Here is an 11,769-nt window from a genome sequence, read left to right as displayed (position 1 = left end):
GGAAGCAATGCAAACTGTCAACGAAGCAGTGAGCATGTGCCATGCGTTACACATGCGCTGGCCTACTGTGATCGTGGGAGGTGGAGAAGCGCGCTTGCAAACATTTCGCTTGTGGTACTCCTGGAGGTAGGCAGCACATTCGCAGCTCGCTTTTGCACAAGGTAGGTTGCACGTGGTTTGAATAAATTTATTCAAGTAATTTTCAAAATTTCGCCTAAAATTGCATTGATTTCCGATACAAATCGTTTGCAAAATTGATCGGCTCATGATTGCATGTGATTTTTCAAACTGTACATCAACTCTTTCTGCCTTTCTTGAAAAATCGATTTGTTCGTTCAACCGTTAATAATTTGAAAATTTTCTGTCGCGTGTCTATTGCGTAGAATCTAAAAGAGATGTTGTGCGAATCATACGTTCTTTCGCAGCAAACAATGCAAATCCAGAGCAACATCCAGAGCGTTAATTCTATCTTCGGTTGCAACGCGTCTGGCCACAGCGGCATTAACCAGCTGGGGGGTGTCTACGTCAATGGGCGTCCCCTGCCGGACTCGACGCGCCAGAAGATTGTCGAACTGGCCCACTCTGGAGCTAGGCCGTGCGATATCTCACGCATTCTCCAGGTTTCCAATGGGTGCGTCAGCAAGATTCTTGGCCGATACTACGAAACGGGCTCCATCAAACCGAGGGCTATCGGTGGGAGCAAACCCCGAGTTGCCACGGCCTCCGTAGTGTCCAAGATCTCCGACTACAAGGCTGAGTGCCCCAGTATCTTCGCCTGGGAGATTCGCGATAGACTATTGTCGGAGGGCGTTTGCAACAATGATAACATCCCGAGTGTAAGATCCAGATGTCTTCATATCTTAAGTCTTCCAATGCTAACTAGATTGTCTTACTCTTTGCAGGTCTCATCAATCAACCGGGTGCTTCGCAATCTAGCGTCTAATAAGGAAACTTCTACCCCAAGCAATGATACAGTTTATGAAAAGATCAAACTATTTAACAATACAAGCGGCCACTGGACCTGGTGTCAGAACATCGGAGGAGGCCAATTTAACTTTTCATCGCACCCCATTTCTCATCTCTCGCTGAAGAGTCCAACAGATGCTGCTCAACAACCAAAACCAGGTAGGCCATGACTTCTAATAACTTGATTTGCTTCAATATAACTTATCATCGCCTACTACCATCTAGCTACCCACGGATTGGAGGAAATGAGCGACAAGTACTCCTCGGAGGACGACGAAGACTCGGAGCTGCGGCTCAAACTCAAGCGCAAACTGCAGCGCAATCGCACTTCATTCACCAACGAACAGATTGAAAACTTGGAACGAGGTAACTATAGGCTATTTCGAGTCGGTCCTCGAGAGCGTGTTCTTGGACGCTTAGGACCATAAAAAGAATGGAACATTTTTTGTTTTAACTTACGGCTTGCCCTTTTTCACCAAGCAGAATTCGAGCGGACCCACTATCCGGACGTGTTTGCGAGGGAACGGCTTTCGGAGCGGATCCAGCTGCCGGAAGCCAGGATACAGGTAACTATGCGATGGTGACGGATCAGGTAAATGACAAATTTCTCAACTGTGGTATTATGGCAAACTGGCAAACTTTGGGGTGTCGTTAGATTTGGGAATGGGGATTTTTTCGTTTCTTAAACAGGTTGGAGCGACTCGTCAACTACTTCTGAGCGAGACTTTGAGGGCTGTGGAAGATCGATCTAGACCAAGGACTCAATTGCACTTACAAACGAATACAATAAATTTGAAAACAGAGCTAAGTTTTTGATTTGTTCAAAAGAAATTCTAAAGAAGATTGATATCTGTAAAAATTGAGAATTGATGATTTTGGATTAAAAGGCCGAAGATAGATTTGTTCATGTAAGTTCTCTCTGTTTCGGAAAGTTTGCAAAAAATTCCATTTTAAAGAGCAAATAAGTTAAAAGGTAGTGAGATTTCTCTTGTATTTTGTCAGTTTACTTTGAAAAATGCGTAATAAATTTCATAATTCCCATAAGCAAAGTTGTGCGACTCAATCTGCTCTACAATTCGTTCTTTGACACCAAACTGATAGTTCCAACCTATATATTGCAATTTGGATTTGTTCAGACTATTTTGGATCATAAATGTTCGTCTGTAAATACAACAAGTTACATCTCATTTCACCCCACTGTGTTGCAAAAGTTGACGCGTTGTTTGGATCGCGCGCACAGCACACTTCTCGCGTTTAGTATCATACAGGCGTATCTGCAGCAGTGATCGATTTATCTTCGTCGATTTTCTATTCGGATTAGTACACGAAGTTATTGAATTTAAAATAACAGTCGAAAGCATTCGCCCGGTCCAGTAATTCAAGTGTGTGTTAGAATAAGGGCGTAAGTCGCATGATCGATTTCTCTTCATCGATACTTCATTCTGTGAATAAAGGCGACAAGCCGCAAGTTTGGCAGCATTTTTTCACCTTAGGACGCATGATTGCTGCCTAACGACCTGAAATGAAAAATGCTAACAATGTCACTTTTATTCACCGAATAGAGGATCGATGAAGAGAAATCGATCATGCGACTTGAACCCTTATTCAAGCACACGCTCGAATTAGCTAAAGAAAAAATCGATGAAGAGAAATCGATCATTGCAGTTACGTCCTTATGATACTGAACGCGAGACTTAATCTCACGCTGCTATACCGTTCTGATTCATATTCATTAAGGCTTAAGACTCACAATGACTTTGAACGCATTTATTGAGCGTGAATCAGTCGAAATTTGTAGATGTTTCTATCTTATAGTAAAATCGAACTGTAAACTATTGAGTATGAAGATAAAGTCTAAGTTTTATCACGTTTTACTATTATTTTAAGTCTAAAGTATGGAACAGCATTTTGCGTCAAAAGCCGAAAATATCGCAAATGAATTTATCGGAGCTAGTTCTTACAATTTTTAACTACAGAATCGTTACAACTCTTCACCACCGCTTAAGTAGGCATTAAACCTAAACATATAGATGAACGTGGTTTACGGCCTAAACGGAAGTGTAGAAATTGGCCCTTAGTTTCTTTCGGAAATCCTTCTGACATTTTTATAGTTATCTTTCTGATCCTGTGATTCTTCCAAAAATCTTCTTGAGGCTTTCTCTTGGATTATCCCGGAAATTCCTCTTATATTTTTATGGAAATCCTTCCGGGTTTCTTCCGTAAAAATTCCCTGGAATTCTGCCACAAATGTTTCTATTGTTGCTTTCCAGAGAGATGGGATTCTTTAAAAAGATCTGGGATTCTTCTGAATATCTATTGAAGATTTTTCCAAAATATTTCAGGGTTTTTTTACAAAAATTCCTCAGGATTTCTTCCAGGAATCCATCCGAAATTATTATATTGAACCCTCTGAAATTTTACAGTAAATCTTTCGCGGATGTCCCTGTGACGTTTTTTATATCCCTCTTAGATTCTCTCAGGAATATCCGTCAGGAAATCCGTCTGGAACTATAATATATAATCCATTCTTTCACTGTCAGATTATTCCGTTCAAACTCTTGGGATTCTTGTTGGAATACTTCCGGAAATACTGTTGAAGTTTTCCAGATTTATATAGAGGATTTATTTAACAATTTTTTTTACGGAAATCCATCCGTAATTTTTCAAAAAAAAAAAATCTCAGGAACTCTTTTAAAAACTCCTCAGAAATGGTTTGGAAATCCTACTGACCCATTTCTAGAAATCCTTCTTCAATTATAACGGTATTCCTGCTTTAGTTTTTTTCAGAAATTTGTCAGGGAGAATTTTGAAATTCCGTTTGAACTCTGATACAATCTCTCTGTGGTTCTTCTTTTTTTGTGATTTATCTGTTAATTTCCTTAGAAATATTCTAAATTCCTGGGTGGAATCTTCAGAAAATCCTTCTTGAATTCAAATAGATATACCTTAAGAAAACTTCGGGTTAGCTTTCTGGGACTTTCAGAAATCGTTCTAATATTCTTATGAAAATTACTCTGAAATAGTTCCGGAAATGCCGTTTGAAGTTCACGCGTAAATCTTTCTGGAGTTCTTTCGGACATCTCTTTGGAATTATTCCGGAAAATTTTCAGGAATTTCTCCGGATGTCTTAGTGAATTCTTCCAATAACCATGGGAATTTCCTGAAAATCTTTCAGGAATTCTTCCGAAATAACTCCTGGGATTCTCTCGGCTACCACTGTGAAATACATAAAAAAAAATCCATTAGTAATTCTTTCAAAAATTCTGATGGAACTCTTTCAGATTTTTAGTGAAATCCTTAAGTAATTCTGCCAGAAATCCTCCCAAAATTCATTTAGTAATCTTTCTGTGACTGTTTCACAAATCATCCCAGGATTCTTCCGGAAACTCTACTACAGTTAAACCTCCATGAGTCGATGTTCTATGACTCGATATCGACTCATGGAACCATACTAGAAATAAAATTTCATGGTTACTGCGATGGTCCCTCGAAAAAGCTTTCCCAAGGATTTCTGTTCCATAACTCGATATTTCCATGAGGCGATGGTCCCTTCAATATCGACTCATGGAAGGTTTCACTGTATAATCCCAAAGAAATTCCAAGAAGGCTATTCAGAAGAATTCCAGAAAGATATTCGGAAGAGGCCTAGAATTATTTTCTGAGGAATCTTAATGATATTTCCGGAAGAATACCAGCACGATTTATGGTAAAATCCCAGGAAAACCTTCGGTAGAATTCTTAAATGATATCTGGATTAGGGTTTTGGTACCGGGAGTACCGGTACTGAAAGTACCGGTAATACCGACCAAGTTTTGGTACCGAAATACCGGTACTGGGAAGCATTGAGTACCGGTATTTTCGGTACTGATGAAAAATCGTTTAAAACAATAGATTTTTTTTCAATAAATAGCACATATGTTTGGTAAAGTTCGTTGATTGCCATCTTAGGTCGATCAAGGAACATATTACATAAAGGCTTATTCGAATAAACATCTAACAGCACTAAGGATTTTTTATCTCCGTACATAAAAACGATAGAAGCACGCTCATTGTTTGCATTTTGTTTCCGTTAAAAACATTTTCTGATACATTAAAAAATAACTACGGGAGAAGTTGTTGAATGTAAATGATTCAGCAGTTGGTTACCAACGAATTGAAATCGTTCGGAATAATTAGTGTATTACGAATCTCTTAAGTTCAAAGCGATATAATTGTTGATCCTTCACGATGCATGGGCAGTAAGTAGAGTAACATACGAATAGACACAGAAAGAGCTTTCTCCGTGTCTTAAAGCTTTCTTACAAAAATACGTACACGTATGGTAGTTGAAAATTGATCTTTGAACATGCTTTTATGCATTAAATGCAAGGTGATAACATGAAAATAGTCCTTAAATTATAAACTTTGAGCGATTTGCCCTTATAAGTCTTCAACTTTTGCGAATTTTCTATAAAATGGTTAACTGAGGATGGATAAAGGACAGATTTCAATGAATATGGTCCACCTCGCCCGATAGAATTTGAATTTCAACACATTCCAAGAGTTGTAAAGAAAACGGTTTACTAATTATCATATAAGGACGATATTTTGTTAGCGTTATAATTCATAAAAACGAAGAATAAGCTACAGCAAAATTGTGTTTATTGGCGACATTGAAAAAGTTGAAAATTTTTTGTCCAATGCTGTATGCTTTATATTTACAGCAAAAAATCTTCCAGTACCGGTATTTTACCAATACTACCGGTACTGAGAGTTACAGTACCGTAAAACCGGTACTCGTCAAAAGAGGTCGGTACTAGGAACCCTAATCTGGATGACATGGTATTCCCGGATGAATCTCAGAAGGTTTTACGGAACAGCAAGAAAGATTCCATAATAAATCCAGAAAAATCTATAAAGTATATTTTTAAGCGTATCAGCAGGATTTCCGGAAGGAATCCATTAGTATTTTAGAGGAATAATTCTTCTAATAATTGAATTTCTAATTAATTATTTCCGAAAGAATCTTAGGGAGATACTCGAAAGAATAATCAAACAGTGATTTCTTGAATAATCCAGGAGGAATGCGCATAAGTATCCTAGAAGTAATTCCGGAAGAACTTATGAAAGAATCTCTGAAAACAAATCTAGTAGGGAGTATTCAGAAGAACACCAGAAAAATTTCCGAAAGAATCCCCTAAGGTTTTCCGAAAGATTCCTCCAAAGATATCTGGAAGAATTCCAACAGGATTTTCGGTAGAGTCCCAGAGGTTTTATAAGGCAGCGATTCATTCTTGCGTCCTGAGACGAAAAAATACTGACAAACCCGCATCTTGTCACTTTTATTCACAGAAAAGAGGATCGATGATGAGAAATCGATCATGTGACTTACACCCTTATTCTAGCACACACTTGACTTCTCGCGTTTAGTATCATACAGGCGTATCTAGAGCAGTGATCAATTTCTCTTTCTCGATTTTCTCTTTGGATTAGTACACGAAGCTTAAATTGACTAAAGAAAAAATCGATGAAGAGAAATCGATCATTGCAGTTACGTCCTTATGATACTGAACGCGAGACTTGAACTCACGCTGCTAGGTATACCGTTTTGATTCATATTCCGAACACTTAAGACTCACAATGAATTTGAACGCATTTAATGAGCATGAATCAGTCGAAATATGTAGAAATTTCTATCTTATAGTAAAATTGAACTGTAAACTATTGAGTATGATGATAAAATCTAAGTTTTATCACGTTTCACTATTATTTTAAGTCTGTAGTATGGAACAGCATTTTGCTTCAAAAACAGAAAATATCGCAAATAAATTTATCTGAGCTAGTTTTTACAACCTTTAACTACAGAATCGTTACAACTCTTCGCCACCGTTTAGGTATTAAACCTAACCATATGGATGAACGTTGTTTACGGCCTAAGCGAAGGTGAAGAAATTGGCCATTAGTTTCTTTCGGAAATCCTTCTGAAATTTTTATAGTTATCTTTCTGATCCTGTGATTCTTCCGAAAATCTTCTTGGGACTTTTTCTTGGAATTATCCAGGAAAATCTCTTGGATTTTTATGGAAATCCTTCCGGGTTTCTTTCGTAAAGTTCTTCCGGAAAATGTTTAGGAATTCTTCCGGATGTCTTAGTAAATTTTAAGCCAATATTTCTGGAAGAAATTCATTTGTATTCTAGAAGAATTTCTGAATGAATCTTAGGGAGATACCCGACTGCCCCGCTATTCTTGAACAGGTTGATATAAGTGCTTGTCTCCGAAACCTGAGAGCTAATTCTATGTTACGACTCCCTCGAAGACGAACTAATTTCGGACATTGCTATTATGGACAGCAAAGCATGTTCAACAAAGTAAAGTCAGCGTTTGACTTTCATCTTCTTAGCATAATCCGCAGTAATTTCACGGAAATACTCACTCGAATCAATGTTTCATTTTCTTACTTGTTTTGGTTTATCACATCTTGATCTATTTGATGGTAAATTTAAATTACTACAAACATCATTGGCCTTACATATTATACTCTTTGGATACACTCACGACCACCAGTTGCGCTAGCAACGTCAACAACACTTGCTATGAATAATTATGCGACCACCAGTCGCGGTAGCACTATTGCTTGAGACGAATTTGCGACCACCAGTCGCGCTAGCAACATTAACAGCACATGCTAAGAACATATTTGCGACCACCAGTCGCGGTAGCGATAGAACACCACCATTGCTTGATACGAATTATCGACTACCAGTCGCACTACCAACGTATACAACACATACTAGGAACATATTTGCGACCACCAGTCGTGAAAGCAAGTGTACACCACCATTGCTTGGGACGAATTTTCGTCCACCAGTCGCGCTAGCAACGTCTACCACGCATGCTAGAAACATATTTACGACAACCAGTCGCGGTAGCGATAGAACACCACCATTACTTGATACGAATTTTCGACCACCCGTCGCACCTGCAACGTTTACAATACATGCTAGAAACATATTTGCGACCACCAGTCGTGGTAGCGAGTGTATACCACCATTGCTTGGGACAAATTTGCAACCACCAGTCGCGCTAGCAACGTCTATAGCACATGCTAAGAATAAATTGTCGACCACCAGTCGCGGTAGCAAAGTCTACAACACATGCAAAAAATATATTTGCGACCACCAGTCTCAATAGCAATTTGAACAACACATTTTTCAGAAACAATCTTGTGATACTCGTCGCAACAATAAAATTGTGTCATTCTTTTACAGAAAAGATCTGATCATAAGTTTTTTCCTATTTTTTTCAGTCGATTTTTTTCATATCATGTATCTTCTTGAACATTTTCATATTTACCATTTGTTTTTCAACATTGCTTTATTGTGTTGGTAATCTACCTGAAAAATCTGCAACGCACTTTTAAATCCAACGTTTGTTGCGCGAATGGCTGTGTACAAAAAAACGAGTATTTATTTTTCTTCACTTTTTGTTAGACATAATAGACCACATAATATAGCAAACTGTTTCTTTTTGATAAGACGCAAATCTGACTTTGATTTTACATAATAATACATCTGTTATTTGTTTTTCATTTTCATTCGATGTTGTTTTGATTCTTATATGACTTCCCCAAAGTTTCAGATTGACCGGTGAATATTTCGATTTTTTTTTCATGTTAACTGTAGAGATGTCAGTCAAAAATTGACCATTTTTTCAAAATTCGTGAATATTGTTCATTTGAATCTGCTGTTTCTGCACTAAATCTCAAATTCTAGCAAAACCGGTTTCAAAAAAGTAGTGTGAAATATGCATCTTATTGAAAAAATGCGTAAGATCTATCTTTTTGTGCGAAGAAAAGAATTTTTTTGAACAGTGAATTAGACCATCAGTTTATCAGACTTGTCTTAAAGATAGCTTTTTTTCAACATCAGTTGCCAAATAAATTCTGTAACGGCAAAAAGTCCAATGTACCGGAAATATCGATTTTTTCTGTTCAAGCGACCATTTCCACCAAATTGCCTTCAAAAATAATGTTTTGTCAATGACTTAATTTGTTTTTAAGATTTGTACTTTTGACAAATATATGCATGGAGTTCGGCCACTGTGCGCTCGGTAGGTGCAGAAGAGTAAACGAAGAAGTTCGTAGTGTGACCGCAAACAATCTGTTTTTTTTTCTACCTTCCAGCGAACTTTGATGACACGTGTGTTGGCATGCCGTGTTAGAAAAACGCATCCAAGTAGCCCGCTTGCACGCACAAGTATCTGTTGCGTTTATTTTCACTACTTGACGTTTTGTTTTTAATTGCTTTTCAGAAAACATGGCAAAACGAAACATTTACTGTTTTGATTCTGAAAACAAAAATTGCCATATTCTCCCTACACTTCTTCTTACAAACATACGGGAAAACATTAATTTACTTACGGAAATCGGCTACCACATTCCGGTTTATCGGTAATAACCTACCCAGGATGAGAGCATTAGCAGTCAACATGCCAAAAACCAAGCACAGTGCCAATAATCTTCAATCCACACTTAACAGCACTCCGGAAGACTTCAATCACACTTTTTTCACTTATTTTCCTTTCTTCTTTAAAACACGGCTCACTTTTCTCTATTCGAAATACTATGTATATTTTTTTTAGGCGGTATCTGAAAAAATAGTGGACTCCCGTTTGCTCACAGATAATTATAATGGTTCCGTGAAAAAAAAACTCGAATAAAATAACTGGCAGGATTCGCCAAATGTGGAGTTTGGAATTGAAGTGGGCAAACGGGAGCACCACCTAAAGCATGACACCCTGCTTGTGACGTTACTGGAAGAATGAGATGTTGGTTGTGCAATGCCTACTTGATTGCCTGATTTAAGATTGGGTTTCATCTTCACTTTATTTGACCAGTAGTTTGTCGCTAAGAGTTATCAGAACGCCACAGAAAGCATAGGGTTCCAACAATGTGGATTGATACCACACCGAAAGAATAATCAAGGAGAGTTGCTCAGAAGTATCCTAGAAGTAATTGGGTCCTAAAATTTTTAATGAAATCTTGTTTTTATTCAATTACACGAAAGAGCATCTCACTGCAACTACTTTACCAATTTTTCTTGCTCAAATAACGGCTATATCATGTTTAAACTTTAATTTAAAAATTGGGTCCATAAATGAACCTTGACACTTAAGATCATGTTTGACGTTCGCTTAGTCGACAAAATCACCACAGGGGTTTTAGTTTTAACACTGGGGTTGTTCCTATCTGACATTTCGGAAGGGACACGGAAAACAAAATGCACCCAAAATTTGAGTTTAAGCCAAGGGGTGTGACAAAATCTAAAAAAACGTTTTTTAGACTCAAACCAACGGAAAACATTAGAAAATTGAGTAAACAAATATTATTGGCCTAAACTTAAGCATTTGGCACTAAAATTGGGACAGGGCTTTAGGACCCTATTCCAGAAGAACTTATGAAAAATTCCCCGAAAAAAAACTAGGAGGGAGTATTCAGAGGATCAACAAAATATTTGCGAAAGTATCCGCTAAGGTTTTCCGAAAAAACATTCCTCCAAAGATATCCGGAAGAATTTCAACAGGATTTTCGGAAGAGTCCTAGAAGTGACGAAAAAATTCACAGTGGATTTTTTATAAGATATCCAGAAGGATTTTCGAAAGTATTGTAGAAAGATATTCGAAATTATTACAAAAGGATTTCCAAAAGCATCTTAGAATCGTGAGGCATTCTCGTAAGGATCCCAGGAGTATCCCAGGTATAATCTTAGAAACATTTTCGGAAGAATCTCAGAGTTCGGAGGAATTCCAGAAGAATTTCTATTAGAGCCCTAGGAAATCTTTGGAAGAATCCTTTAAAAATATCCAGTAGAATTGCATATGGATTTTCGGTAGGAGATACACGCACAAATCACAGAGGGATTTCTGCAAGAATCCCAAAAATATGTCTAGGAGAATCACAGTGAGATGTCCAGAAAAATTCCAGAAGTAATACCGTAAGGGTCCTATAAAATTGTTTGGAAGAATCTCAGAACGATATCTTCAACAATACTGAGGTTTCCAGAACTAAGAGATTCATCAAAAATAATACTAAGAACAATCTCAGAGGGGTTTTGGAAGAATTCAAGAGGAATTGTAGTAAGAATTCCAGGGGTTTTTCCCATATAATTCTATAGCAAATTCCTATTTAAGGATTTTTTCTTGAAATATATATAAAAATATCATGATTTAAAATATTTTTTTATGTCGCTATGGATTTCACTGTAGAGGCAGCTCGTAATATCAATATTGCATTTAATCTATAAATCTTTATTCAGGGCTCCTTTAAATAGGGATGATTTGGCTGATTGATTTCAAAAGGAATTTGAGTCTTTGTAAAATGGATTCTTTTGGATTAATTTTGAATTGAAAATGTAAAGTCTTCTGTAACATAACACTTGTTGAACTGCATGTGTAGTTAAACGATATTTTAAATAAAATTTGTTAAGCCGAACATTTTAATTTTAATAAGCAAAAATACATTTAATTATACGTTTAAAATTGTTCGAAAATTAAAACACCATGTTTCAATTTTCGACCGGTCGAAAAAGCAAGCCATGATTTCAGCAAACGATATGTTTTAGTTTTCGACCCACCGCCACCATCAGATGTAAACATTCGTTCATCACGGTGGTGCTTATTCTGTGGGTTTAAATCGCTAGCTTCAACGGTTTTCATCAAAAATGGTGAGAAATATACTGATCTTGCTTTAATTGTATCAAAATTATATGTATTAACCTATTACAGCGACCAGATAAGTACAGATAAGTCTACGCAGAAACCGACATC

General features: G+C 37.2%; 1 protein-coding gene across 2 annotated transcripts; it reads left to right on the top strand.

The window, feature by feature from the left end:
- The first annotated feature begins 46 nt into the window (after window positions 1-46).
- Window positions 47-1,769, top strand: LOC110681443 (paired box protein Pax-6-like). Of its 2 annotated transcripts, none has more exons than XM_021857205.1 (5): window positions 47-161; window positions 384-836; window positions 903-1,125; window positions 1,192-1,332; window positions 1,450-1,769. In XM_021857205.1, exons 2-5 carry the CDS (start codon window positions 396-398, stop codon window positions 1,548-1,550), a joined length of 906 nt encoding a protein of 301 aa, XP_021712897.1. In that variant the 5' UTR covers window positions 47-161; window positions 384-395; the 3' UTR covers window positions 1,551-1,769. The 2 variants fall into 2 exon arrangements, with proteins under 2 accessions (XP_021712897.1, XP_021712896.1); XM_021857204.1 differs by having other exon boundaries at window positions 1,447-1,769.
- Window positions 1,770-11,769: the final 10,000 nt, after the last annotated feature.

Source organism: Aedes aegypti, unplaced genomic scaffold (genome assembly GCF_002204515.2).
Source record: "Aedes aegypti strain LVP_AGWG unplaced genomic scaffold, AaegL5.0 Primary Assembly AGWG_AaegL5_hic_scaff_920_PBJ_arrow, whole genome shotgun sequence".
In the NCBI taxonomy this organism is placed as follows: domain Eukaryota; kingdom Metazoa; phylum Arthropoda; class Insecta; order Diptera; family Culicidae; genus Aedes; species Aedes aegypti.
The sequence above is the reverse complement of the archived record's forward strand: the minus strand, read 5'-3'. Positions and strand labels throughout refer to the sequence as shown.

Coding starts and splice junctions, on each gene's coding strand:
- LOC110681443 (XM_021857204.1), top strand. CDS start 396: ATGTTGTGCGAATCATACGTTCTTTCGCAGCAAACAATGCAAATCCAG. Junction 1,126..1,191: donor TGCTCAACAACCAAAACCAG/GTAGGCCATGAC, acceptor ACTACCATCTAG/CTACCCACGGATTGGAGGAA. Junction 1,333..1,446: donor GATTGAAAACTTGGAACGAG/GTAACTATAGGC, acceptor TTTTTCACCAAG/CAGAATTCGAGCGGACCCAC.